This window comes from Pelodiscus sinensis, chromosome 8 (assembly GCF_049634645.1).
Source record: "Pelodiscus sinensis isolate JC-2024 chromosome 8, ASM4963464v1, whole genome shotgun sequence".
NCBI lineage: Eukaryota > Metazoa > Chordata > Testudines > Trionychidae > Pelodiscus > Pelodiscus sinensis.
Window position 1 is genome coordinate 43,335,239 of NC_134718.1, and position 27,131 is coordinate 43,362,369.

At 45.2% G+C, this 27,131-nt stretch overlaps 2 protein-coding genes across 5 annotated transcripts in view; both read left to right on the top strand.

Moving 5' to 3' along the window:
* The window catches only part of CC2D2B (coiled-coil and C2 domain containing 2B), a 148,018-nt gene that overhangs the window by 20,244 nt on the left and 100,643 nt on the right, over window positions 1-27,131 (top strand). For all 4 annotated transcript variants that reach the window (XR_012905635.1, XM_075935191.1, XM_075935190.1 and 1 more), the window contains 5 exons: window positions 1,564-1,656; window positions 12,303-12,489; window positions 14,577-14,713; window positions 14,839-14,964; window positions 26,473-26,682. Coding sequence is in view for 3 of the 4 variants with exons in the window: in XM_075935191.1 (XP_075791306.1) it covers window positions 1,603-1,656; window positions 12,303-12,489; window positions 14,577-14,713; window positions 14,839-14,964; window positions 26,473-26,682 (714 nt within the window). In the remaining variant the exon portion in view is untranslated. The remainder of the gene's footprint in view (window positions 1-1,563; window positions 1,657-12,302; window positions 12,490-14,576; window positions 14,714-14,838; window positions 14,965-26,472; window positions 26,683-27,131) is intronic.
* LOC142830418 (uncharacterized) lies at window positions 14,959-17,612 on the top strand. Its single transcript, XM_075935196.1, has 2 exons — window positions 14,959-16,482; window positions 16,828-17,612. The coding sequence occupies exons 1-2, from the start codon at window positions 15,915-15,917 to the stop codon at window positions 17,373-17,375; spliced, it is 1,116 nt and encodes a 371-aa protein (XP_075791311.1). The 5' UTR covers window positions 14,959-15,914; the 3' UTR covers window positions 17,376-17,612.

The following is a 27,131-nucleotide window of genomic DNA, read 5'->3' on the forward strand; positions in this document are numbered from 1 at the left end:
AGGTGTGTTTGTATCCCTGTGATACTGATCAGAGAACTTTGATACCAGTGTTTCTTCAGCCTATGCATGTGCAGCCTTCCATCATGCTTGACCACTGAGACTAACTAATACTTCAGTGGGGAGCCCTCCTCTGTGCCTTCTCAACTCCATGGCTAAAGACAGGCTTTCGCTGTCCATTAGCAGATCATTAACTTTTTTACAATTAGTATCATGAGCTTCTTCAGATCTTGTGTGGAGAAAAAGAAGGTGGACCCTCAGAATAAGAAGGGAGAGGCAAAACATTACCTGTCAGTTAGAGTTCTGGTGCTAATGAGGCTAATTGGGTGGGCTGGAAGTGTCCAAAACTTAGCTTTTGATGTCAATAGTGTATTGAATAAAGAAAGCTGGTGTTATAATATGTTAACCAGTTCAAGTCTTTGTTCAAACCAAAATAGCCCTTAGAGTTGACAGAACGGGCTTGGTGGTGTGGACTCATTGTTTAGAAAATTGACCCAATGCAGTTACGTTTGATCTAAATTCTTAGGCTATGTCCAGACTGCCTCCTCTTGTGTAAAAAATATGCAAATGAGGCAAAGAGTGGAATATCGTCGTGCCTCATTTGCATTATTAATGAGGCTCCGTTTTTGTGCAAGAGGCTTTTGCGCAAAATGGAGCTGTCTACACGGCTCCTTTTTGTGCAAACCCCCCCTCTGGTGCAAGAGCCATTCTTCCTCTTTTTTTCAGAAAGAACGGCTCTTGTGCAAGAGTGGGGGTTTTGCACACAGTGGAGCCACATAGACAGCTCCTTTTTGCTCAAAAGCTTCTTGCGCAAAAATGGAACCTCATTAATTATGCAAATGAGGCATGGCGATATTCCATGCTTTGCCTCATTTGCATATTTTTTGCTCAAGAGGGAGCAGTGTAGACATAGCCCCAGTGTAGTCCAGGCGTGAGGAGGGTTTGCCTGTGGCAGAGTCTAAAGTATGTGTGTGGGATGCTGCTATAAAAGTTCTTCAATCAGTAAAGCAGAGACATAGATATACCTTAAGTGGAGCACACTTAGGGTATGTCTACACTGCAAAGCTATTTTGATATCCCAAAATAGCTATTCCGTGTCTATTGAAGCAGCCCATTATTTCAAAATAGATTTCAAAGTAACGGGTGGCTTATTCCGACACTCCAATAACCCTCATTCCAAGAGGGTTAAATGGCATTTCGGAATAGTGAGTTATTTCTAAATTTGCCACTGTTTAGACAGCGCCAAATTACAAAATAAGCTATTTTGAAATACACTCATAATAAGCTACGCAATTTGTGTAACACAAATTGTGTAGCTTATTTCGAGCGAAGGGTGCTGGGCAAACACACCCATAGGAATACACATTATTACTGCCCATGTTGAGTAACTTTTTCTTGTGTCCATCTCCAATAAAAGTTACTGAAAGTCAAAACAATTCTAGGCTCCTAAATTTGAAATATTTTTTTCTGGCTCCATACAAAATTTTTACATATTTACGCAATAATAATGATTATGGAAGACTCATGTTTTTGCTTCTGATTTGTTTGTTTATTTTTCATCCTTAGATAGAAATCTTATCAGAGGAAGGCTATAGATTTTTTATCATGACTGGTGAAGAAGACTCCAAATTAAAAGATTTGGACAAAAATATAGACCAGGTATAGTATTCTTCATGAAAGTGAAATGAATTCCTTAAAGAATATCTCATGGTTAGCCACTTCTTCTGCTGTATTCTTAATTTAACTAATGTCACTCTCCTTCAAAGATCTATCAACTATTGAAAAGCACCCATCACTGTACTACCGTATTTTAGCGTATATATACTGCACCCGAATATACCCTGCACCTGAATATATCCCGTGGTTTTTGCTATTTGAGTAAAAAAAACCTGTATACCCCGCGCACAAGTATAGCCCCCATGAGAGACTCTGTAGGTAAAAGTAGTACAAAGCACCTGTAATCACCTGTTAATGAGCCGCAGCTGATGATGGTAATGCAGAATACCTGCAATCAACTGTTTATGAGACGCAGCTGATAATGCCAAGAAGTATGGGGTATATAATCCCTTTGAACAACACCGCTTTTCCATACATTTGTTCCTTCATTGGTTTAAACTTGTATTTTAGACTTTTAAGCTTTAAAGCTTTATACTTTTTAAACTTTTCAAACTTTTTAAAGTAATGAATTTTAATGTATTTTAATGAATTTTAACATAATTGTCTCTATTATTAAATTAAAATATGCTGTTTTCCTTAAGGAAGAGTCAGTATTGTCTTCCTTTCAGTAAAAAAAACCCTGTATACCCTGCACATGAGTATAGCCCGGGGGGGGGGGAGGGATATGCGAGGCTTGTGAAAACAAATATAACCTGTGGGTTATATTCGCTAAAATACGGTACTTTGTCCGATTTTGCTTTCCACGGGTAACTTCTGTGTGTTCTTTCATGTTTCCCTAAAAAACTTCCACTCCTATGAATCTCCTCAAAACTTACTTCAGTTAGCTAACTATTAATCATTGATCATGCTGAGGTGTTCCTGTTGCCAGTCTTTTTCACAAGCACAAAAAAGGTTATTTATATAAAAGAAAAAAGTTTACTTCCTAACTCAAATATTTGCTATCTGTAATTTATGTCCAAGAAATAAAACACAATCAAAGTGCCCTTCCAAGAACTGTGTCCCCTCTTGTTTTGTTTCATTAATTCTACTAAAATGTTGATCATGTCTTATTCTTCAACACTTGGTTATAAACTTACCAAGGCAGGAACTTTACTTTTTGTATAAAGTGTAGTGCACATCACTGGCACTATTACTATTAATAAATAATAACATTTGGATTATATAAACAATTATGAATCATATGATTATAAATAATATGGATTTTTAAAGTTGCATCATAGCAAACTATTAGTAAAGCAGAACAAAATAATAGTAAGACTAATCTATCAATAGTTTACTTTTTTCTACAACTAGAGGTCAATATCTATTGGGTGTGTGTAGTTTGAAATAGACAGTGGCCCCAGTTCTTCTTTGAGTGGCCCCCATGGGTGCTCCACTGCTGGTGTCAGACTTGTCCAGGTGCCGCAGATCGGAGACTTGCCATAGCCATGCTCGGCTGGACTGCGCGTGCGCGATCAGCGTCTCGTGTTGTTTGGCCTTTAGTCTGTCATGCGCGGTCCAGCCCCTGTCCAGTTCCTCTCAACCACCCTCGGTCGTGAACGGAGCTCCCTCTTCTCACAGTGTTCCTCAAAAGTATCTGTAAATAGTCAGTAAGTTAATAGTAGTTATTATTTTAGTCTGTTCTCATTATACTTCGTGTTCTAGTTTAAAAACAAACAAACAAAAAAACAGTTAAGTAGCTTAGCTGTTGCAGCCTAACTGCCTCAGAAACAAAACAAAACAAAAATAAATAATAGAAAGAAGACGAGCGAAGGTTTAACCACCTCTGCTAGAAAGGTTTTAAAAAGTGTAGCGTTTGCCGCGAAGCCATGCCGGCTTCAGATGGACATGCGGCATGTATTAGGTGCTTGGGTGAGGCACATATGCCACAAAAATGCACCCACTGTTGTAAACTGACTGCCAGAGCTCGAAGAGATCGAGAAATGCACCTTAAAATGATTATGTTTGACAGGGCGCTTCAACCTTCGGGCGTCCCTGCTTCTGTTACCGCACAAAAACGCAGGGCGTCTTCTCCCAGGAACGCCGTTTCAAAGAAAATAAGTATGTCCCCAATTCGGTCCCTACCAGCTGCTCCAATCAGTAGAGTGAGCTTGGGGGATAGACCTGGCACGTCTGGGACAGTCAGCTCTGGGTCTCGGCAGATGCTGGGCGTTAATCCCAGAAAACTGTCACTCCCGGCACCGAAGGCATGATCAGAGTTGGCACCGTCGGCATCAGAAAAGCCGCTAAAAACAACCGTGCCAGTGGCACCGACATTCTCAGCACCGGTCTCGACAACATCCCTGCCTGCATCGACGCTCTCGGCACCAATAATGATGCTAACACAGGCACCACCTACTACATAGGCACCCAGGGCTTCGCCGGCACCTGTGGAATTGGAATCAGCACTGCACTCCCCGGCACGAATGAGAGACAATACCACCTTGGCACCGAGAAAGGCCACCGCAAACATGCAGCTCTGTCTCCTTCCCCGGCTTTCTCCCCGGAACTGTCTCCCTCCCCACTACCATGCCAGTCTCCAACACCCATCAGATGAGAGCATAGAGATCACGTGTGTTCCCCTTGGCACAGCCCACCATCTCCATACCATTGACCTCGCTACAGGGTCACCAGCTAGCTACAGTGGAAAAAGACTATCTATGTTGCCCTCCCCCTCATCGAGGTGTACACCACATCACCCACGATTGCCAATACGAACACCGCGGCGTGACTATTATATACAACATAGAGTGACAGTATTATCCTCCCGGCGCTCGTCACCTATGCACTCAGAACATTAGTATGGGCACTACCATAAATCCTATTACTATCTGCCTTATCATGAACGTGTGTCACATTCCTACAGGAGGTCTTCTTGCTGTTGTTGATCACCCAGTGTCTGATCTTTACCTCCCAAACCGCAATGACACTCACCTCCACCACTTCCAAAAAGTCCAACGATCCAACCAGAGCAATCGGAACCCGAAGAAGGGCAATTGTCCGAACCGGAAGATCCTCAGTTGGATACATTGCCGTGTGTCACATTCCTACAGGAGGTCTTCTTGCTGTTGTCGATCACCCAGTGTCTGATCTTTACCTCCCAAACCGCAACGATACTCACCTCCACCACTTCCAAAAAGTCCAACAATCCAACCAGAGCAATCGGAACCCGAAGAAGGGCAATTGTCCGAACTGGAAGATCCTTAGCCAGATACATTGCCGACGGACCACTCATCGTCTTCACCAGATGAGGCGGTAATTCTGGGCGATATCTCTCCACCAGACGACCTGAAACAATTTCATGATCTCTTTAAATATGTTGCAGGGAATCAAGAGGTGCAGTTAGGACAGATTCAAACAAAACATTGTCTACTGAAAAATGTATACCTCAGCATAGGGGTAGGATTGCGTTTCCCATCGATGAGGCGATCATGGAGCCTGCAGAGGAAATCTGGCAAACTCCAACATCCACCCCACCAACGAGTAAAAAGGCGGATAAAAAGTACTTTGTTCCCTCAAAAGGACTGGAACACCTGCAAGCTAATTCACTGTTTAATCACCCCCAACCTAATTCGCTGGTGGTTGACGCGGCCCAAAGCACCGCAATGTAAGAACAACCTCCCTGACAAAGATAACAAAAAATTAGACATCTTCAGGAGAAAAGTCTACTTGTCATCCACGTTGTTGCTGAGTATTGCAAATTATTCCACCCTTCTTTCCAACCATAAATTCGAAGTTGGTGGAACTCATGCAACACCTTCCAGAGGCGAAAAGACCACTGTTGAAATCAGTGGTACAGGAGGGATATGCTTCATGCAGAGCTGCACTCCAGATCGCCTTGGATGTAGCAGATACGGCTGCGCATGCCACTGCTACAGGGATTGCCCTGAGGAGATGTTCATGACTCTTGTCAGTGGGAGTTCCTAAAGAGCTCCAAAGTAAAGTTGAAGACCTTCCGTTCAACAAACAGAAACTTTTCGCCATCAAGACAGACAAAGTCCTTCATTCAGGAAAGGACTCTCGTACCACTCATTGCATGCTGGGGGTGTATATGCCCCCCTACAGGAGTAAATGGTATTATACCTACCAATGAAGGTACGATTATACATACCACAGACAACAACACCGCACTCTTGAACACCCACGCTTCAGACAACAACCACAACGGAAGCAACCCTGCTCCACTCACTGCACCAACCAGCCTTCTGCGAAGCAGCAAATTTGACTGCTTCGTCAAGGATGCGCACAAATCTCTCATTGTCAGCACAGAGTGCAACGCGCCCCTCCTCTTTCACCATCAACTAAGACCATATTACCATCAGTGGGCCAGCATCACCTCGGACAGATGTGTCTTAGAAATCGTAGCATCCGGTCTCACCATTCCATTCATCTCCATTCCCTCAAATACCCCACCACCCTGTCCCTCTTCAGGGACCCCTCTGACGAGGACCTATTGAAGCAAGAGGTCCATTGTCTGCTCAACATTGGAGCAATAGAGAGAGTACCCAACAAGTTCTGAGGAAAAGGGTTTTATTCTCATTCTTTCCTCACTGCCAAAAAGACTGGGGGATGGAGACCCATTCTGGATCTACGAAAGCTAAATCAATACTTTCGGAAACAACATTTCAAGATGGTGACCCTATCCACTATTATACCATCGCTGAACAACGGAGATTCGTTCGCAGTCCTCAATTTACAGGATGCTTATTTACACATTGCAATACATGTGTACACAGACGATTTTTTCGATTTGCAGTAGGAGATGAGCACTTCCAGTACAAGGTGCTTCCTTTCAGCCTTGCATCTGCTCCCAGGGTGTTTTCCAAAACCCTAGCAGTAGTTGCAGCCCACCTTTGCAGAACAGGTGTTACAATTTTTCCCTATCTAGACGATTCTCTCTACAGAGGCGACCTCTGAGGAGGCACATGCTAAATGGTGGTGATAACGCACCAGACATTTGAGTCCCTCAGACTCATTATAAACTACAAAAATCATTACTAGAACCAGCTCAAATTTTGAATTTCATAGACGCGCGATTCGATCTCAGCACGCGCATACTTACCCGTCGAACGATTTCACACAATCCAGGACCTAATAAACACCTTGATGCATTAGTCAACACTTCCCGTACGTATTTGCCTACAATTAATGGGTCACATGGCAGCTACCACTGTCTTGGTTCAACACGCAAGATTACATTTCTGCTGTCTCCAACATTGGCTGGCTTCTGTTTACATTCCTGCGAAGCACACCGTTCACAAGCTGGTAGCTCTATCACAACATGTTCGAAAGTCCCTTCTGTGGTGGACCGAGCCAAAAAATCTCATGGCGGTATCCCTTTCCACCGTCCTCAACCATCGAAACAGATAACCATGGACACCTCCCTCACTGGTTGGGGTGCCCACATGGGCGAGTTAACAGTTCAGGACCACTGGTCTGAAGCAGAAATGTTGCTCCACATCACCACACTCAAGCTCAGAGCAGTGCTTCACGCCTGCAGACATTTCAAGTCCCACATAATGGCTACAACAACCAGGGTGCTCATGGATAACATTGCAACAATGTATTATGTCAACAGGCAAGGGTGGGCTCGGTTTCGATCCCTCTGTGTGGAGGCGGTTTGCTTGTGGAACTGGTGTATCCACAACAACATTGTCCTCATAGTGTGGTACTTACCTGGTGCCAACAATGCCATTGTGGAGTCTCTCAGCAGATTTTTCCCTCATGACCACGACTGGGAAATCTGGACTGACATTCTTCACCATATTTTCTGTTGTTGGGGGGGTTTCCTTTGATAGACCTATTCGCTACTCATATCAATGCGAAGTGCCCAAATAATTGCTCCAGAGTGGGAATCAGCCGCCACTCCTTGGGAGATGCCCTTCTCCTTCATTGGAGAATGTCTTTACTCTACACTTTTCCACCGGTTGTCCTTGTACCCAGGGTCCTAGAAAAAATCAACATGGATGCAGCCCGGATGATTCTGATAGCCCCCACTTGGGCTTAGCAACCTTGGTACCTGATACTTCACCAAATGTCCACGTGAACACCATACTGTCTTCCCCCCCTACTCACTCAACAGAATGGCTCTTTGCTTCATCTGAGACCCAAAATCCTACACCTGACCACTTGGATACTAGTTGGTTCCGGGCATCCGAAAACCTCTGTTCCGAGCAAGCTAAACACGTATTAATGCACAGCAGGAAGGACTCCATGCGAGCAACTTACTTAACTAAGTGGACTAGATTTCAAGCATGGTGTAACAACGATATAAACACACACACTTCACCTTTATAGCATATACTTGATTATATCCTACATCGGCAACGAGCAGGGCTCTTGATAGCCTCCTTGTGGATACATCTAGCAACAATCAATGAGTTCCACCACACCATGGAAGATGGGTCATTATTCTCCCACCCCATCACCAAAAGGTTTTTGAAGGGGCTCACAAATCTTAACCCACCACGAAGTCCCCCACCGCCCTTGTGGAATCTCAAGTCGTGCTGGACACCTTAACACGTCCCCCGTTTGAACCAATGGCTACGACGTCACTACACTTACTCACAATCAAGTTCCTTTTTCTACTAGCCATAATATCGGCACGCAGAGTGAGCGAGCTGGCAGCCCTCATATCATTTCCACAATAGACGATATTCACTAAGGACTCAGTAATGTTGAGATCTCATCCAGCGTTTATTCCTAATAAACAGAATTTTATTTACAGAATCTGTACAGAATTTCACATCAACGAGCCCATCGTCCTTCCCTCCTTCTGTCCCAAACTGTATACTTCCTCACTTGAAGCAATTCTCCATACGCTGGACGTACGCAGAGCCCTTGCTTTCTACATTGACAGGACACGGGAGTTTCGCAAGACAGACTGTCTTATAATATCGCTAGCTGTCCACTCCAAGGGCCAGGCATTATCCTCCCAGCGCATTGCGAAGCTAATAGTTTCATGTTTTACTACCTGTTACTCCATCTCCAATAAGAAAGTTCCATCTCAACCTAAAGCTCATTTGACAAGAGCAGTGGCTATGTCTACAGCCTTTATAAGAGGAGTCCCATTCCATGATATTTGCCGAGCAGTGACATTGTCCTCCGATGTCACCTTCATGGGACATTACGTGATCATACATCAATTTGCCTCAGACTCCTCAGTGGCTACAGCAGTACTCCCACTCTACCAGAAACCTTGATTCCGGAGCTCACCTTCTGGACTGGAGTACTGCTCTGAAGTCACCAGCAGTGGAGGACCCACGGGGACCACTCGAAGAAGAAGAAGTTACTCATCTTTGTGCAGTAACGATGGTTCTTCAAGATGTGGTCCCGTGGGTACTCCACGACCCTCCCCACTCCAGAATCTTGGTTCTCTTTTTCTCGTTACAGACAACTGGATGCCGATCGCGCATGTGTGGTCCGGCCGAGCACGGCTATGGCAAGTCTCTGATCTGCGGTGCCGGGATGAGCCTGACACCAGCAGTGGAGCACCCATGGGGACACATCTCAAAGAACCATCGTTCCTACACGAAGGTGAGTAACTTCTTCTTCTGCAAGGACTTTTTGGGTACGTCTAAACTACATGGCTCCGTCGACGGAGCCATGTAGATTTGTTGTTTTGGCAAAGGTAAATGAAGCCGCGATTTAAATGATCGTGGCTTCATTTACATTTACATGGCTGCCACGCTGAGCTGACAAACAGCTGATCAGCTGTTTGTCCACTAAGCGCGCTAGTCTGGACGCTCCCCTGCCGACATCAAAGCCCTTTGTCGGCAGCTCCGGTAAACCTCGTCCCACGAGGAATAACGGGGCTGCCGACAAAGGGCTTTGATGTCGGCAGGGGAGTGTCCAGACTAGCGCACTGAGCGGACAAACAGCTGATCAGCTGTTTGTCAGCTCAGCGCGGCAGCCATGTAAATGTAAATGAAGCCGCGATCATTTAAATCGCGGCTTCATTTACCTTTGCCTATGTGTCTAATCTACGTGCCTCTGACGACAGAGGCATGTAGTCTAGACACAACCTTTATGTTGTCACAGTGCTGGTGAAGCTTCCACTGTTGGAAACTCATCAAGCTGCTGTATTTGGGTCCCAAAATGCTGGACCCATGTGTTTTTAATACCCTTGGGTCTAAGTGGACTTCAGTGCTGTCTTTCTTTAGCCTTTTTGGCACACTTATGGAAAGAGACTTTATTATGCCATCATGCAAATGGGACCTATTGGTCTAGCTGCATTAGGCCTCCAAGACCAATGCTGACTTCTCCAAGACATTAGTTGCTTAAACAGAACTCCAACTTGTAGGTACTCTGGCAGGGCTGGACTAAGGGATGGGCTAGCTGGGCAGCTGACCACAGCGCCAACCTGCAAGGGGTGCCCGGCTCCCGGCGGGCTGCAACGCCTGCCCAGAGCAGGCGCCGTGTTAATCCCCACAGCACCGACCAGCAGCACCATTCCCCCCGTGGCCACAGGGCCCTGCAGGGTCAGGCACAGCCTGCCCCGGGCAGCCCCGGGCTGCGCGCCATCGGCGGTGGCCGGGCTGACTGGGCAGCACATGTGCCATGCGTCCACCCATGTGCCCTGGGGGCGGGCCCGTGCATGCGCTGTGCATCCAAAGGCGGGGCCACACATTCCGGGGGTGGGCCTGCACATGTGCCTTGGGCCCGGAGGCAGGGCTGTGCGCTTTGGGGGCAGCGCAGCGTGCCTGAGACCCGGGGCTCCAAAATGGCTCGGGCCGGCCCTGTACTCTGGTATATTTACCTCTCCATGGATGTGTGATAGTTGAAGCACATATGAAACTTTGCAAAGCCTGTGTGTTAACGCAATTGCTCTTTAGTTTAGATAGTACAAGAAATTGAGATATCATGCAAAAAAAGCAAACATGATTCTGGGATGCATTAACAGGAGTGTTATGAGCAAGACATGAGAAGTCATTCTTCTGCTCTACTCTGCACTGATTAGGCCTCAGTTGGAGTATTGTGTTAAGTTCTGGGCACCACATTTCAAGAAAGATGCGGAGAAATTGGAGAAGATCCAGAGAAGAGCAACAAGAATGATTAAAGGTCTAGAGAACATGACCTATGAGGGAAGACTGAAAGAACTGGGCTTGTTTTGTTTAGAAAAGAGAAGACTGAGAGGGGACATGATAGCGATTTTCAAGTACCTAAAAGAGTGTTACAAGTTCTTCTTGGCCTCTGATGGTAGGACAAGAAGCAATGGGTTTAAACTGCAGCGAGGAAGGATTAGGTTGGATATTTGGAAAAAATTCCTAATTGTCAAGGTAATTTAACTCTGGATTAGATTGCCTAAGGAGGTTGTGGAATCTCTCTCTCTGGAGATAGAGCAGGTTAGATAGACATCTATCAGGGAGGGTCTAGATGGCGCTTGGTTCTACCGTGTTGGCAGGGGGCTGGACTTAATGACCTCTCGAGGTCCCTTCCAGTTCTAGTGTTCTATGATTCTATGATTCAATTTCTTGACTACTTTTTAGAATTCTTTGGCGGTCAGGTCAGGGTTTTTTAATGAGTTTGCTAGTTTAGGATCCTTCCTCTCCTCCTTCCCTCTTGCACGTGGCTTCTCTTTTGGAACATGGAGTCCCTGTTATTTCTGCAGCTTGCTTCTGATCTTTTTTTCCTCTCTCTTCAAAATGGCAAGTGAGAGAGTTTTATAACGTCCTTTGTAGCACACTTATTAATCTTGTCAAGTATACAGTCTCCCACCTGTGATCCATTGCTTAATTATTTCCTTCACTCCTGATGCCAAGCTCAAACTTGAATAACTGATTTAGACAGGGTGGTAGCCCACTTAATCCAGCGGCTTTCCATGTATATAAAGTACCTTCAATGTTTAAAGACCCTCCATTGTCGGATTTGTTTTACCACCTCTTGAAATTTCAGTCTGGCATGGTCATACAAAGATAGCAGAGAAAGTACATCAGTCCCACATTCAAAGTGCAGTCTAACACACATACGTGTAAAAAGATACCAACATAAAACAGAATTCATAATCTGTACATAGATTTCCCAAACTGGCACTTGTAGATAAATTTAGACACAAAAGTATTGAATTTTGACTGTGAATTACTTAGAACATAGAATGTGTTTCATAAATGTTTGTAAGGGCCCTAATGCACAGTAGATGCTACTGTAATTAAATAATAAATGTTATTGTTTGTTTTTCAGAATGGTCATATATTAGTTTAAATCAGTTTCCTTCTGAAATATAAAAAATGTCACAAAATAGTGACATATGTAAGCTTTCAAGTCTACATTTTATTAAGGTTTATTTAGAATATGGAGGCTCATTTTCTCTTAGTCAGAGAACCAGCTTTTTATTAACTTTCTGTGCAAACTATTTTGTTCTTCTGGAGAGAAGAAAAAAGATTCTGGACAATAGGTTACTCAGTTATGTTATGTCACTCAAAAGTTCATGGATTTTCTATAATGAAAGGTAAATTATTGATCACATTATAGAAATCATATAGGTAGGCAAGGAAAACAAAACAGAAAATTTGCTTTTCCTGAGGTTAACTATGTATCCAGTTAGATATATTTATCTAGCAATTCTTTAATGCTAATGTGTATGTTTATAATATCTATCAAATCATTCTGTTAGTTTGTGTGCCTATAGAAATGATTTTCTTGATTAACAGCAAAAATTAATGCATGACAGTCATCAAAACCTTGATGTTTTAAATGATGAAAGTAGTCCTCTGCTTGGCAATGTGGAACAAGTTTTATTGCCAGATGTGCTTGAAGTGAAATCTGCTGAGTATGAATGCAGTGAACTGCAGATTAACAAGCAATGGGAACATCTTTTTGTGCCAAGCAGTTCTCCAGGTATTGTTCCTTTCAAATAAATTATTAAGTGTATGATGGATGGCATTAGCACTGGTAGCAGTATGGCATGTGCAATTCCCACGATGAATTAAATAAAGATAAAGAATAATGTAAATTTTCAGAGCCAATATTTTACCCAGTCTGCAGATATAAATACAGGCAAATCTGTATCAGTGCTTTCGTCTAGGAGCTCTGGCTTATGAGCTAAGTTCAATTTTACAAAAAGCATAAATTGCATAACAAAAATACATAATTCTTTCATGAATGGTCCAAATAAAGGAGAATATGTGATTCAGATCCATCTATGGTTTTATCTCCCAGGTAATGTTATTTAATCATCTGAACCACCTGCCACTAACCATGTTTCTTTTTATCTACGTTAACTCTTAACAACTCATCTATTGCTTTAACTGCAGCTTCAGTGCATCTCTCATGGCTGGACAGAAATTGCCATGATAGCAGTTGATAGAATGGACTAGAAGAAGCTGGGAAAAATTTTAGGAAACTGTAGTAATCCCCTAAACCGAAGTGTGATCTTGCCAGGAAAAAAAATTATTTATACAGTACCAAATGTGTGCTAGGTATTTCAACGTCGAGTAAGAGTAAAAAAAGTTCTTAAAATGTTGCAATCTATACAATACTAATGTGAATTACTAAACTCTATTAATCTAAACTACATATATAAAAATTTATTTATTTATTTATGTACTAATGAGGTAAATGTTTTAACATGGAAGGTTTTTATTATTCCTCACCCCCCAAAATGGGAAAATGTAGTGAAATCTTTATTTGATTTTTTTTAAAAAAATTATTGTAATTATAGAGTACAATAAAATTAAAGAGCCTAGTCTTGCTCCCTATCAAGTTAATAACAAAACTTCCATTAACTGTAGAGGGAGAAGACATACTGATATGTGCAAGATTGGACGGAATCTAAGAATAATATGGAGAGTCAGATAATAGAGGTGTCTTTTAATAAATCATCAAATCTCAGTGGGGGCCTAAAAAACCAATTCATTTTTACATGTTGGAGGAGAGTGGCCTTGGAGATAGTGAGGAATTGTGAGGTGTAGCCCAGTCATGAATTAGAGTTATGGACATCTTGCTGCTGGTCTAGCAAGGGAAATAGAGTACAGAGAAAGTCAGAGAATTGTAAAGTAAGCGACTGAATGCTGTAAATGTTCCCACCTGGATCAGCTGTAACAGGTTTCTAGTTGTTCCGATTCTAGTTTCCAGTCTTGAGAGCCGTTGGTTGCTACATGTTTGTATTTTTATGTTCCATTTAGAGGACTGGGAGGGGATGTCAAGAGATAATTGAAATACATTAGATGTTCAAAACCAAATCCTTATATTTTAGGTCATGTTTAGGTTAGAGGGCTACCTTGATTCTTGAAAGATTGTCCTGTATTTGGGCCACCTCCTCTTCCAAAAGCATCCAAGCATCTACTCATAATACTGCCAGTGACTCATGATCCAAAGTCTATCGGTGTCTGTAGAAAAACTTTCACTGATTTCAGTAGACTTTGGTTCAGAAACTTTGTGGCCTTGTGCTAGTCACTAAATGTATCTGTGCCTCAATTTCCTCGTCTGTAAAATAAGAATAATTCCTTTGTGTAGCTTTTCTTTGCTCAGATGAAATGCCTATATAAATGCAAAGTGTTGTAGTAATAGTAATTTACAGATGTTATTCAGCCCCGGCAACAAAAGTAGCACATCCTTTCACACCGCATTGCCAAATATTTTTTCATCTTCACGTGGAGGAGTCACTCCTCCAGTATAGTCAGTCTGTATGCCAACTGAGTCTTTGGTAGCTTTCTTTTCTAGCAGGAAAAATGCTGACTGAATTGGGAACTGTCTCAATATATCAGAATTATTTATATTACTTATATTCTTGTGTTAGAAATGGTTATGGAGTGGTAATAGATACAGTAGCAGCAAGAACAAAATCTTTGATCACTCTTTGGCTTTATACTTTCAAGTCTCAATATTAGACAAGTACAAATATCTTTGTTTTTAACTTTTGGTTTTACATTTTATTTGCCTAAATTTTAATTGAAAATGTACATACAATAATTGTTGTTCTCAAGTGGTTCACAGCTTTAAACTACCAAAAGGCATGATGCCACGCATATTAGAAGATGAAGGATTGTACATTCCAAGAAAACCAGAAATTTGTAAGAGATGTTATAACAAAATGGAAAATCGTCTTCTGAAACAAGAAGGGGTAAATGTGTTGTTCCATTAAAAATTTAAAATCTAAATGTAAAATAAAATCAGAAAATGAAAAGTATACAACTTTTTAACATTTCATATGTACATATGCCTAACTTTTGAAATATTTCTAACAAGGGAGAAAGCTGGTTTGAAGAAAGTGGGGAATTAATTTCATTACCTTCTCCAATCAAACAATCACAAAACTTCAGAAAATGTTTTCCTCTTAAGGCTGCTCCAGGATTAAAGACAGTATACAAGAAGGTCAGCTGTTACTACTTTTTACAGCTATAGTTATTCAGGGAATAATTTAAATAATCAGCTTGTATTTTTTCACAGCAGAATACTTCATTAGGCAGTACTAAAAGTAGAGGTGTAAAGGGCTAGCCAGTTGCCCAGTAAGCATTACCCATACCTTGTGATGCTTGATAAGTGGTTAACTGGCAACCCGGCTGCTCCACCCTGGCTGGGCTCACTATGCCACGCCATGCCACAGGGGATGCTCCATCTCACTTCGGCTGAAGCAGCCCCCAACTTGGGGTGCAACATGGCAGGCCTGGTCAGGGTGGAGCAGTTCCCTGCCCACAGCATAGCATGGTGGGCCCGACTAGAACAGCCGCCTGCCACAGCACAGTGGGCCCAACCTGGCCCAAGCAGCTCCCATCTACAGCACAGCAAGCTTAGCCTGGCTAGAACAGCCTATAGCACAGCTGCAGGCCTACCACACCATGCCATGGGTGAAGGGTTACTTTAGCCCGGCCAGGCCCACTGCCCGTGTGATCCTGGTTAACTTAATGGGATTTTACATCTCTATTTACATTTTTGGAGGGCAAAGGGAGGCTGTGTCCAGACTCAAGGTTTTTTTTGAAAAAAGTAGCCTTTTTTCGAAAAAACTTCACTTGCGTCTAGACTACAGCCCCGTTCTTTCGAAATTAAATCGAAAGAACGCGGCTTTTCTTTCGACGGCGGTAAACCTAATTCCACAAGGAAGAACGCCTTTTTCGATGGAGATCTGTCGAAAGTAAGTGAGTGTGGACACGGGGAGGCCATTTTTTCGAAAATAATGGCCTCCAGGAAGAAGCCCTGGTGGACAATCTGGGGCATGCCTTGCATGTCTCTGGTTCCTGTCTGCAGCCATTTGTTAAAGGGACAGGCACCCTCACAGCCACTTGTGGCAGCAAAGCAGCCAGAGCACACAGCTGGTTAAGTGCAGCATGTCCCAGCCCCAAGACCCTCCTGGCCCTTCTAGAGAGCCTTCTGGGGACCCAACCAGGGGCTCTAAATGCTGGGCACCGGCATGGTCTGGGCCAGAGCTCAAGACCCTTCTTGAGCTCTGGGGAGAGGAGGAGGCCTTACAAGCCCTAAAAAGCAGGCAGCAAAATGCAGACATTTTTGGCCGCATGGCAGAGGCCCTGGCCCAGAGAGGACACTATCCCCGCACCCAGGACCAGGTGCGCTCCAAAGTTAAGGAGCTGCGCCAAGGTTATGTCAAGGCCAGGGAGGATAGCTCCCGTTCCGGGGCAGCCCCTCACTCCTGCCCCTATTATTCTGAGCTGGACCAGATCCTGGGTGGTGGTGAAGCACGCACATCGCGGCGTCTCGTCCAGTCTGGCTTGGCGGACCCTGTGGTGGACGCGCCAGAGCAGGACCCAGAGCAGTCTGGAGATGGGGACATGGTGCCAGAGGAGGACAGTGAGGAGACGGCGACCCTCACCCTGGAGCCAGTCACACAGACCCCAGAGGCCTCCCAGGTGTCATCTGATGCCGGAGATGAAGCAGCAGGTGAGTGCAGTGAGGTTGTTTAACACCTGGGGGAGAGGGGGGTAGGTGGGTGCACAGCGGGTGACGCACAAGGGAAACCTGTGATGCTCAGGCTGATGCCCAGGTCACACACGGTGTTACCTTCAGAATGTCTGATTCCCCTGTCTGAAGGAGAGGGCATGCCCTTTTGGACAGCTGTTGCACACATGACTGATTGTGATAGAAATGTAGCCGTGTTAGTCTGATCTGAGGAAGTGGGTCTGGCCCACGAAAGCTCATCCCCTAATAAACCATCCTGTTAGTATTTTAAGTGCTACATAGTCCAGTTTTTTAGGACTGATTGTGTCTTCCTCTTTTCCTCCACAGCCGGACCAGCCATGCAAGAGGGCCGCAGCACCCCAGCCCCACCTCCATCTCCATCTCGGGGACATGGGAGCCACAGACACAGGTGTGTCTATGCGGACATCATGAGGAAGCATGTGGAGGTCGTGAAGGAGCTCAACACCATCCTGCGAGAGAGGGCGGAGGCAGAGGATTGGTGGCATGACCGGCTGATGGAGGAGCTGGTCCAGCAGCGCATGTCCCTGAGTGCCACTCTCAGGGAGGTCTGCGGCTTGCCTGCTCCTGTGCCTGGTCCTGCTCCTCCAGCACCCCATGACCCCGCCCCACCAAACCCCCCTTCCACAGCAGCATCCCTTCCCCCCCATGGACCTCCCTCTCCCCCAGCCCCCCCAGTCCTCCAGCCCCTCTCTCCCCCTGGCCCTCCTCTCCCCCAGGCCTCCCAGTCCCAAGAGCAGCTACCCTCTGTTGTCCAGACAACGGACAGTCGCCCCACCCAATTCCATGGCTATGGTGGACCCCGAACACGAGGCCCAAGCAGGAGACTGAGAGCAGGCAAGCACCGTGCAACCTGATCCCCTTCCCCCCTCCAGGTTTCAAGTCCCCTTCCCCCCTCCAGGTTTCAAGCACCCCATCACCCCAGTTAAATAACAAGGATTGTGTTCAAGAAAATGTTTATTGTACATAGTTTGGCGTGAAAGTATATTTTCTACATCAAAAATCAACAAAAGCTATTTTATGTTTGCAACAGTTATACTATTTTCCAGTGAGTGTTATTTAAAAAAATAAACCTGAATTTATTCTTTTGAGACAAACCCTGGTGTTTATTATTTCTCCGAACAGGGTCAGGAGATGGGTTGCAGAGGGAAGCTTTTATTGGCCCAGGGCCCAGTCCCCAGGCAGAAGCCCCTCAGTAGAGTCCGTGGCCTCCACTTGAGAATTGCTCCCGTAGGGCCTCCCGTATGCAAACAGCAGACCGGTGAGCCTGGCGGATGGCAGCTGTCTGGAGCTGGGCAAAGTGCCTCTCCTGACCATCAGCACCTGTACCCCACCCTGGTAGGAAGGCCTCCCCTTTCCTCTCCACCAGATTATGGAGAACGCAACACGTGGCCACCACCTCAGGGATGTTGCGCTCCCCCATGTCTAGCCGTGTGAGCAAGCACCGGAATCTCCCTTTTAAACGTCCGAACGCACATTCCACCTGGTTGTGAGCCCGGTTAAGGTGAGCATTAAACTGCTCCTTGCTCGCATCCAGGTGGCCGGTGTAGGGCTTCATCAGCCACAGCATCAGGGGGTAGGCGGCATCAGCCACTATGCACACCGGCATGTGCACATCCCCAACCGCAAAGTCGTGATATGGGAAAAATGTTCCTGCCTGAAGCCTCCGGTAGAGGTACGAGTTCCTGAAGATGCGGGCATCATGTGCCTGCCCTGACCACCCAACACAAATGTCAGAAAACTGGCCACAATGGTCGACCAGGGCCTGGAGGACCATAGAAAAGTAGCCCTTTCTGTTAATGAATTGGGCTGCTCGATGGGGCGGTGCATGGATTGGAATGTGTGTCTGTAGCCAGACACGAACCCCATCTTGTTCCCCCCTCCCTAGAGAGCAAGAGAAAGGCAGTCAGCCTTTGATGCCCTGGGAACGCAGGTGTGCTGCCTGTCCCTGACTCTACCATAAACAGAAACCAGACAGTAAATGGGCTAGCTGACGACCCGGGGCCTCCCGCTGTCCTGATGGCTAGTACCAGTAATTGACATGCCTGCACTGTCCCAGGAGAGGAATCTTCGCCCATCACATACCAGAGGTGCCCATTGTCTGCATTTTCCCAGGTGTGAATTATGCTTTGCACCCTTCGTGGGAAACTTGGCATTCAAAGCCATTTTTCCTAATTGGTCACTTGAGACCAGGAAGAAGCCTACATGACCCAAGGGGTATAAAGAGGGTTTAGTAGCCCACCCCATTTGAACTCCAATCATCTATACCTGCTGGCAGGTATTGATTGTCTCCCGAGGTCTGTGGGACACCCAACCTCGCCCTACTTCTTCCCGAGGGATTGAGAGAAAGACGCTGGCCATGCCAAGTCTGGAACGCAGGGGTGAGGATATATACCTGCCAGGTGTCTATTTTGCATGCATTTAATAAGAGCTCAGAGAACCAAAAGGGTTTCATGGTACCTGTAAGTGACTTATTAGTGTAATTTCTGTCCTGTCCTTTGTAGTGGCTGTGTTATCTGTAACACAGCAGTAGCATTTAACAACTAAGTTTACCCTGTAACAATAAAATAGTAACTGTTTAAGCTTTAACCTGACTCCTTCAGTTGCTGTAACAGAACCAAGTACAATTTGAAAAAACTTCAGCCGGTCATAAGGGACTCACTGCCCTGACCGTCGGCTGACAGTGTCCCATCTAGTGCTCCTCCACAATTCGGGAAGCCAAGGGCAGCAAAGCCGGCCATGACGCTGTCCAGATCTGCTAGACAGACGAGCCTGTTAAGCAGCTCAGAATTGATGGCCCTCACCACCTGCAGAAAGAGACAGACAACAAAATTTTAGAAGGGGTGCCTTATCTCTTAGGAGGAGAACCCACCACCCACCTTCCCTCTCAAACACCCCGGGAATCCCCTCCTCAGAACTCCCTCCCCAACAATTCAGGGTGAGTGGAGGAGCTCCCTCCCACTCACACTCCACTTTGCCCTTCCTGACAGTCTCCCTTCCCCCCACCCCAAACTGTGACTGTCCCCAGACAATGACTTACCTCCATCAGGATGTATCCAACAGTAGACCTGCCCACTCCAGATTGGTGTCCCACGGAGCGGTAGCTGTCGGGGGTGGCCAGCTTCCAGAGGGCAATAGCGACCCTCTTTTCCAGGGGGATAGCGGGCCGCAGGTGGGTGTCTTGCCGTTGCAGAGCCGGGGCGATCCAGGTACACAGCTCCTGGAAAGTGGTCTTTCGCATCCGGAAGTTGCGTAGCCACTCTTGGTCATCCCAGAGCTCCATCACGAGCCGGTCCCACCAGTCAGAGCTGGTGTCAAGCCTCCAAAAACGCCTGTCCACAAAAAAGTTTGAAGGCAAGGGCAGTGGGGCTGCATGACGGACGATCCCTTCATACCTCTGGTCTCGGTCCAGATGGGGAAGTAGCCTCATGACTGTGTCATGCAGATGCAGCAACACTTGCAGTATGATGGCGTGGGGCCATCGCCTGCCCAGGGGCAGCTCTGGCTCCATGCCGAAAAAACAGGTTTAAAACAGAAAAACCTCCACACAAAAAATCTGCTGGGGTGTCCCAGGAAGCTGGGCACTCCAAACAAGCACTGCAATGCCTTGCTTACCTCCTAGAGGGACAGCAAAGGCAGCTGCAGGAGCAGAGCAACGGATGTTCAGGGGCGTCCCTTTAACCACGCGTCTCTGCAAAGGGCAGGCAGCAGCACCCGGAAGGAAATGCTGCCCCCATGCCCTGGCAGAAGTGGTTCCGGGTGGCTTTTACTTTCGAAAGAGCGTCCAGCAGTCAGGACGCTCTTTTTCGAAAAAGCAGATCGCTTTTCCGATCCGTGTATTGTAGTCTAGATCCTTGGTCACCAACCAGAAGATCGCGATCTACCAGTAGATCTCAGGGGCTCTAAGAGTAGCTATTGAGCCCTCTCTGAACTGCGCACCTGCGCAGTACATTTACATTAGATTTCCTCATGTAATGTAGGCGGGGCTTCAAGGAAGGGGCGGGGCAGTAGATCTTCGCCTGTTCTGAGACTTAAAAAGTGATCTTGGGTGTAAAAAGGCTGGAGACCACACTCTAGACGCTCTTTTTCGAAAGAGGCTTGCAGTCTAGACATAGCCGGAGGCTGATGCTGCTTCCCCAATGTGAGGCAGGTGGGTAGATGCAGAGGAGATAAGTGAGTGTTAATGAGATCATTCATCCCATGTGACCTCACAGCAGACAGTGTCTGCCTGGCTGGTTGAAACACATACCTTTCATTCAATTCTTGATCACCTTAACCACACCCTGAGGTTATGTTTGTTTTCATTACAAGTTAACAGTATTCTGAAATTCCTCAGGGCAGAGGGGTTTTCCAAAGCTGTTGTTGGGCATAGCGTTGTTATTGCATCAAGATTAAAAATAAGGACATTTTCTTTGCTCTCTGCTTAACCTGCACACCTTCTTCATGCTCTGGAAGTCACTGGGGTTCCTAGTGTGAGAATCTGAGGATAATGTGTGATTGTTGTGACTTGCACTTTCAATCAGGCCCTTAAGCTCAGAAGGAACTCAATGGGAATATAGACTCTGTCCCATCCACTTACCTCCTCTGCAATGCTTCACCCTTGCTGCTCTGGTTTATAAATAGGCACGGTAGAATGCACTTTTTTTTTTATCAATTTGTGTAATATATGTTTTTAAGCTTTTTGTCTTTTTATAATTTTCACAGTTGTAGGAATGGGGGAAGCCAGATAATTTTTAATGACAGTAGAAGTTGAGATTCAAAGAGTTCAAACTTTATAGCTGTTAAAACACAAACAGAGAGACAAGGGGGGAGAGGTAATATCTTTTTTGATTTTGGACCAGCTTTGCTTGTGAAAGATTAGTTCTTGTGAGCTCCACAGACCTGGAGAAGAGCTCTCTAGAGTTCCAAAGACTGTCTCTTTAATCAACCATATTTGGTCCAATGAAAGATATTACTTCACTCACCTGGTGGCGCTCATCCCAGTACCAACATGACTACAACAAAACAGCAAAACCCACTAAATGACAATATCACGTGTCAAGATATACAAAATAAATATCCTAATACCAGACATGATTTTTTGATTGAACTATTCATTCAGTCACTCATTTGTAACAAGCCCAGTTCAGAAGTTTGTATCACTGAATTTTAACTCTAACAAGTTCTCAAGCAGCATTTTTCTTGCTTTCCCTATCTGAAAATAATTGAATTATTACTGGTGGAAATATTTCAGGATTTGTGTGTACTGTGAAATCAACATATAATTTCTAAGGGTATTTCTACACTACAGAGTTAGTTCGAACTAACTTTGATAGGCGCTACACTAGCGCTCCGCTAGTTCGAACTTAATTCGAACTAGCGGAGCGCTTAGTTCGAACTACATAAACCTCATTTTACGAGGATTAAGCCTAGTTCGATCTAGCTAGTTCGAATTAAGGGGTGTGTAGACCCTTAATTCGAACTAGTGGGAGGCTAGCCCTCCCCAGGTTTCCCTGGTGGCCACTCTGGCCAACACCAGGGAAACTTTATTGCCCCCCTCCCGGCCCTGGACCCCTTAAAGGGGCACGGGCTGGCTACGGTGCCCGTGCCACGTGCAAGCCTGCCAGCACCCAGCCAGCAGACCCTGCACCTGGCACGGCTCGAGCCAGCCACCCGATGCCCCCCAGCCCTCCCCCTCTTCCCGGGACCAGGCTGGCGGCTCCCGGGAGCTTGCCCGGGACTGCAAGAGGCGGGCACCCGCCTGGGCTACTGCAGACATTGGGGAACTTGTCCACGATCTCCGCACTAGGCACAGGAAAGTGGCCGGCTTGGGCAGGAGAGCTGCCAGCCTGGCCACCCAGGAGCAGGTGTGCATGAAAATCAAGGGGGTCCACTGAGACCCCCGACCCTGAGCCCTGAGCTTACAATGGCCGTCCTGGGTCAGACCAAAGGTCCATCTAGCCCAGTAGCCTGTCTGCCGACAGCGGCCAACCCTAGGGACCCTGGAGGGGATGGACCGAAGACAGTGACCAAGCCATTTGTCTCATGCCATCCCTCTCCAGCCTTCCACAAACCTTGGGCAGGGACACCACTCCTACCCACTGGCTAATACCACTCCATGGACCCAGCCTCCATGACTTGATCTCACTTCCCTTTAAACTCTGTTCTAGTTGTAGCCTTCACAGCCTCCTGCAGCAAGGAGTTCCACAGGTTGACTCTTTGCTTTGTGAAGAAGAACTTTCTGTTACTAGTTTGAAGGCTGCTACCCATTCCTTTCCTTTGGTGTCCTCTAGTCCTTCTTTATGGGAACTAATGAAGAACTTTTCTGTATGCACCCTCTCCACCCAACTCCTGCTTTTAGAGCCCTTTATCCTGTCCCCCCTCCGTCTCCTCTTTTCTAAGCTGAGAAGTCCCAGTCTCTTTAGCCTCTCTTCATATGGGACCTGTTCCCAACCCCTGATCATTTTAGTTGCCCTCCCCTCTCCCAGCCTCTCTCTTCCCCTCTCCCACCTTCTTTTCCCAGTCTCCCCCAGTTTTGTTCAATAAAGACAGATTCCATTTTTTACCACAATTGTCCTTTATTTTGTACATCAAGAAAAGGGGCTAGGGAAAGGTAAGTGGAAGGAGGTGAGGTAGGAATGGGGTACGAGCCCCCGATGGGGAGGACTGGGCTGGCTCTGCGGGCTTCTGGGGGTGGAAGCTCTCCTGCAGCCCCGAACAGACCCTTGGGGGACCCCACTAGTTACTTCTCTCCATTTGGAAAACTTACCATTTATTCCTACCCTTTGTTTCCTGTCTTTTAACCAGTTATCAGTCCATGAAAGGACCTTCCCTCTTATCCCATGACAATGTAATTTACACAAGAGCCTTTGGTGAGGGACCTTGTCAAAGGCTTTCTAGAAATCTATGTATACTATATCCACTGGATCCCCCATGTCCACATGTTTGTTAACCCTCTCAAAGAACTCTAGCAGATTAGTATGGCATGATTTCCCTTTACAGAAACCATGTTGACTTTCCCCCAACAGATTATTTTCATCTATGTGTCCGACAATTTTATTCTTTTCTATAGTTTCAACTAATTTGCCCAGTACTGATGTTAGATTTACCGGTCTGTAATTGCCAGGATAACCGCTAGAGCCCTTTTTAAATATTGGCATCACATTAGCTATCTTCCAATCATTAGGTACGGAAGCCAATTTAAAGGATAGGTTACAAACCACAGTTAATAGTTCAGCAATTTACCATTTGAGTTCTTTTAGAACTCTTGAGTTAATGCCATCTGGTCCCGATGATTTGTTACTGTTAAATTTATCAATTTGTTCCACAGTTTCCTCTAATGACATCTCAATTTGGGACAATTTCTCAGATTTGTCACCTAAAAAAGAATGGCTCTGATTTGGGAAACTCCCAAATGTCCTCATCTGTGAAGACAGAAGCAAAGAATTCATTTAGCTTCTCTGCAATGACATCACAGTCTGATGCAATTCTCAAATAACAGCCTGCCTTTAGTGCCTCATGTCTTAGGGTAAATATTTAATCTAAAATAATCCATTTCTCATGCAGCTCTTAAAGAAAGGGCTTGGCCAAGATGCCCTGATAATTACAATGCCCTTTGCAAGGGGCAGAGACAATAGCAGGCTCTGCATCCAGGGGAGCAAAGGTCTGAGCAGCTTCCTACGTGTGCCCCAAGGATATGCTTTGTCCCTTAATTTCCTGAGACTCCATTTCCATCCCCTGTCTATGGAGAATGCTGTGGCTCACAATCTCATGTGTCACAAGCAATGTCACAGTTTGCAGCAGCAAAGGCACATAGTGTTGCCTTCTGAATCTTGGTGAACAACATTTTGTATTTGTTCTTATTCATTAGTTTAGTGTTTAGTTTAATGTTTAGTTTTTGACACTTTTATTTTAATAAAATTGAATCAAATGTGTCAATTTTTTGAGTAAATGTATGAAAACTTTTGAGATTACCGATTTATTTCTGAAATTTTCAGTACACAACTACATATTTAAACTCAAGGGGCACCAAAATACAAGTTCACCCAGGGTGGGATTTTCATTAAGGCTGGCCCTGGCCCAGAGGATTGGAGCATTGACTACATTTATGCAGATCCAGTTGTCTTAATATGCCACTCAGTTACAGGAAAGGAGCAGGAGTTATTCCAACTCATAAATCGCACTAGTAGCTGTAGAGTTGCAGCAGTGTAGCCTTGCTTACTGCTATAAAGGAAATTTGAATTATGCCCATAAACTCTGTATTTCATTTGCATAACACCCAATTAGTTGGGCTTTTTGTAGGTGAAGTGAATAGTATTATGGAATTTCCTGCTTCTTGGGCTGAGGCACTGCCTATAAATGTATTCAGGTCTGGTAAATCATCTGCTTCAGATAGCACATTTGGTAGATTACAGGGTGCTTAATTTCAGTGTAATTGGCTTTAACATATTATGGATATAGAGCATAGAACTAAGTTTTACTCTTTATTCTGTCACTGACTTACTATGTGATCTTGAACAAGTCAATGAATGCCCTCAAGTTTCAATGCACTTTTGTAAAAATCAGTTAAGCAATCACAGATCCCTTTTTTTTTGACAGCAGGAATTAAAGTAGTATCATATTGGTGCAAATTCTGCTATTTCATCAGTACATGATTGTTTCACATGTATCATCTGTATAAAGGGGAATCTGTTTTGTCTGAGGCTGGCTTTAGTCAAAAGTACTGCAATTTAAGGTTACTGCCATTTTGTTGAGTACTACAAGCTGAAATCACTCTGTATTTTGAGAACAGACTTTTGGATTTGAAAGAAGAAAACTCTTACAGATACTAATAGAAGATTTACCCAGTGTTGCTTGGGTATTTAACTCAAGTAATGTTTGCTTTTTGGAAAAGAAAATGTGCATTGCTGTGGGTGGGGCTGGGGATGAGGGGTTCAGTATGTAGGCTGCTCAGGCAAGAGAGGACAACCCCAGCCTTCTCTCTTCGCAGTCACTTGGGGCCAGGTGATTTCCCTTGTCCATGGCAGCTGCAGCTCCAGAGGGCACAGCTGCAGGAGGGGTGCATGTCCTCTGGATGGGGCAGGTTCAGTTTCATCTACCCCCTGCACTCCCCAGCCAGAGTGAGGAATACATCAAACTATGCAGTTTCCTTTCACTTCCTGACAAAGGGGAACATCCAGCAATGTTTCTGTATGAATCGAGTGGGGGGGGGAGGGGAATTGAGCCCTTGCCCAAAGAGTGCCCGGGGGTAGGAGGCTTGGGGCTGTAGCTATCCTGGGGGGGGGGCACACTCCCAGTTAGCCCCCTTCTCCTGCCTGCTTTGATGGTTTTGTGTATGGTTTTATGCATCCTCTTACAAATGTGGTGGTGGTAAGGAGCTTTGTGGTCCCCATGGTGCCAGAGGAGGAAGGCTTGGGGCTTGGGCAGTTCCAGATAGGAGAAGCACCACCAGCCAGCCCCTTTTACCTGCCTGGTGATTCTGTCTCATTTCGTATGATTTTGAGAAATATCCCATTCTGGGCACAGATAGATAGACACACAGAAAAACTCTCTCAAATATATAGTAGATAGCTGTTCCCTTATCCACCACTGCCCCTGCTGCCCCAATGAGGTTATGGCTGTTCCCATCCCCATCTCTGGCCCCTTGCTGCTCCCCTGTGGTCATTTTACAGTATAACTGTCCCAGCTATCAGAGTCTCTCCCCCTTTCCATTTTATGAGAAACAATCACATTCCATGTACATCCCATTGTCTTGGAGCAACCAAACCCAGACCTTGCTTTAAGTTATGATGAGAAGAAGCTGCATACCAAATTTGGTGGTCCTAGCTCTTGATTAGGAGTTCTTGAACAGTCAGACACATACTCACAGACAGACAAACTCTCTCAAATATATAGTAGATTAAGTAACACCACCTTTTTAGCCTCAAAGTGGTATATATAAAGATATATGCAATAAAGGCATTATTTTTAAAACAGGCAATACAACCTGAATTGGAAAGGTGCATCATAACTAAATCAGTAGATCAAAGAGAGCTTTATCAACTAGATCTCAATATATCAAGTTTATTGTTCAGCCACCATCCACTTTTCAGCCGAGAACATGTGTTGGCTGCTAGATTGCTCCAATTTTATGAATGCTTTCAGAACAGACAACAGCAAAATACAACTCTCTTGCTTTCTGAAAAGGTACGACAATGCTTCATTTTTTTAATGTTCATAGTTTAAAAATTAAAAGATTCACAATTCGGAAGGGCAGGTTGTGTGTATGTGTGAATTGTTGGTGCAGCTGTCAGCTCCTGTCAGCCTCGTGGAGCCCATGGACAGCCACTATCAGCTTCCTCAGGGTTCGAGATGCCTAAAGCTTTCCATTCCATGACCCTGTTTTTAGTTTCTTATTACTTTGCCAAATTGAAATGGTTTGAGCTAAAATATTCTGTGCTGGGAAACTGCCTCAAGCTAGGGTGTTTTTGGAAGGGTGATAGGGAATGAAATTTCACAAAAATGGATTGACCATTTCTGAGAACAAGACTTGTGAAAAAAAAATCTAATGTTAAAATGTTTTTATAACTGTTTCAGTGAGAAATTAGGATGTCCAAACTTTGGATCAGGGTAGAGGTTACCCTGGATTCAGAAAG

What these genes read in the sequence shown, in the direction of transcription:
- LOC142830418 (XM_075935196.1), top strand. Translation starts at nt 15,915, where the DNA reads ATGTCCCAGCCCCAAGACCCTCCTGGCCCTTCTAGAGAGCCTTCTGGG. An exon ending in TGCCGGAGATGAAGCAGCAG is followed by an intron (nt 16,483 to 16,827) that starts GTGAGTGCAGTG and finishes TTTCCTCCACAG; the next exon opens with CCGGACCAGCCATGCAAGAG.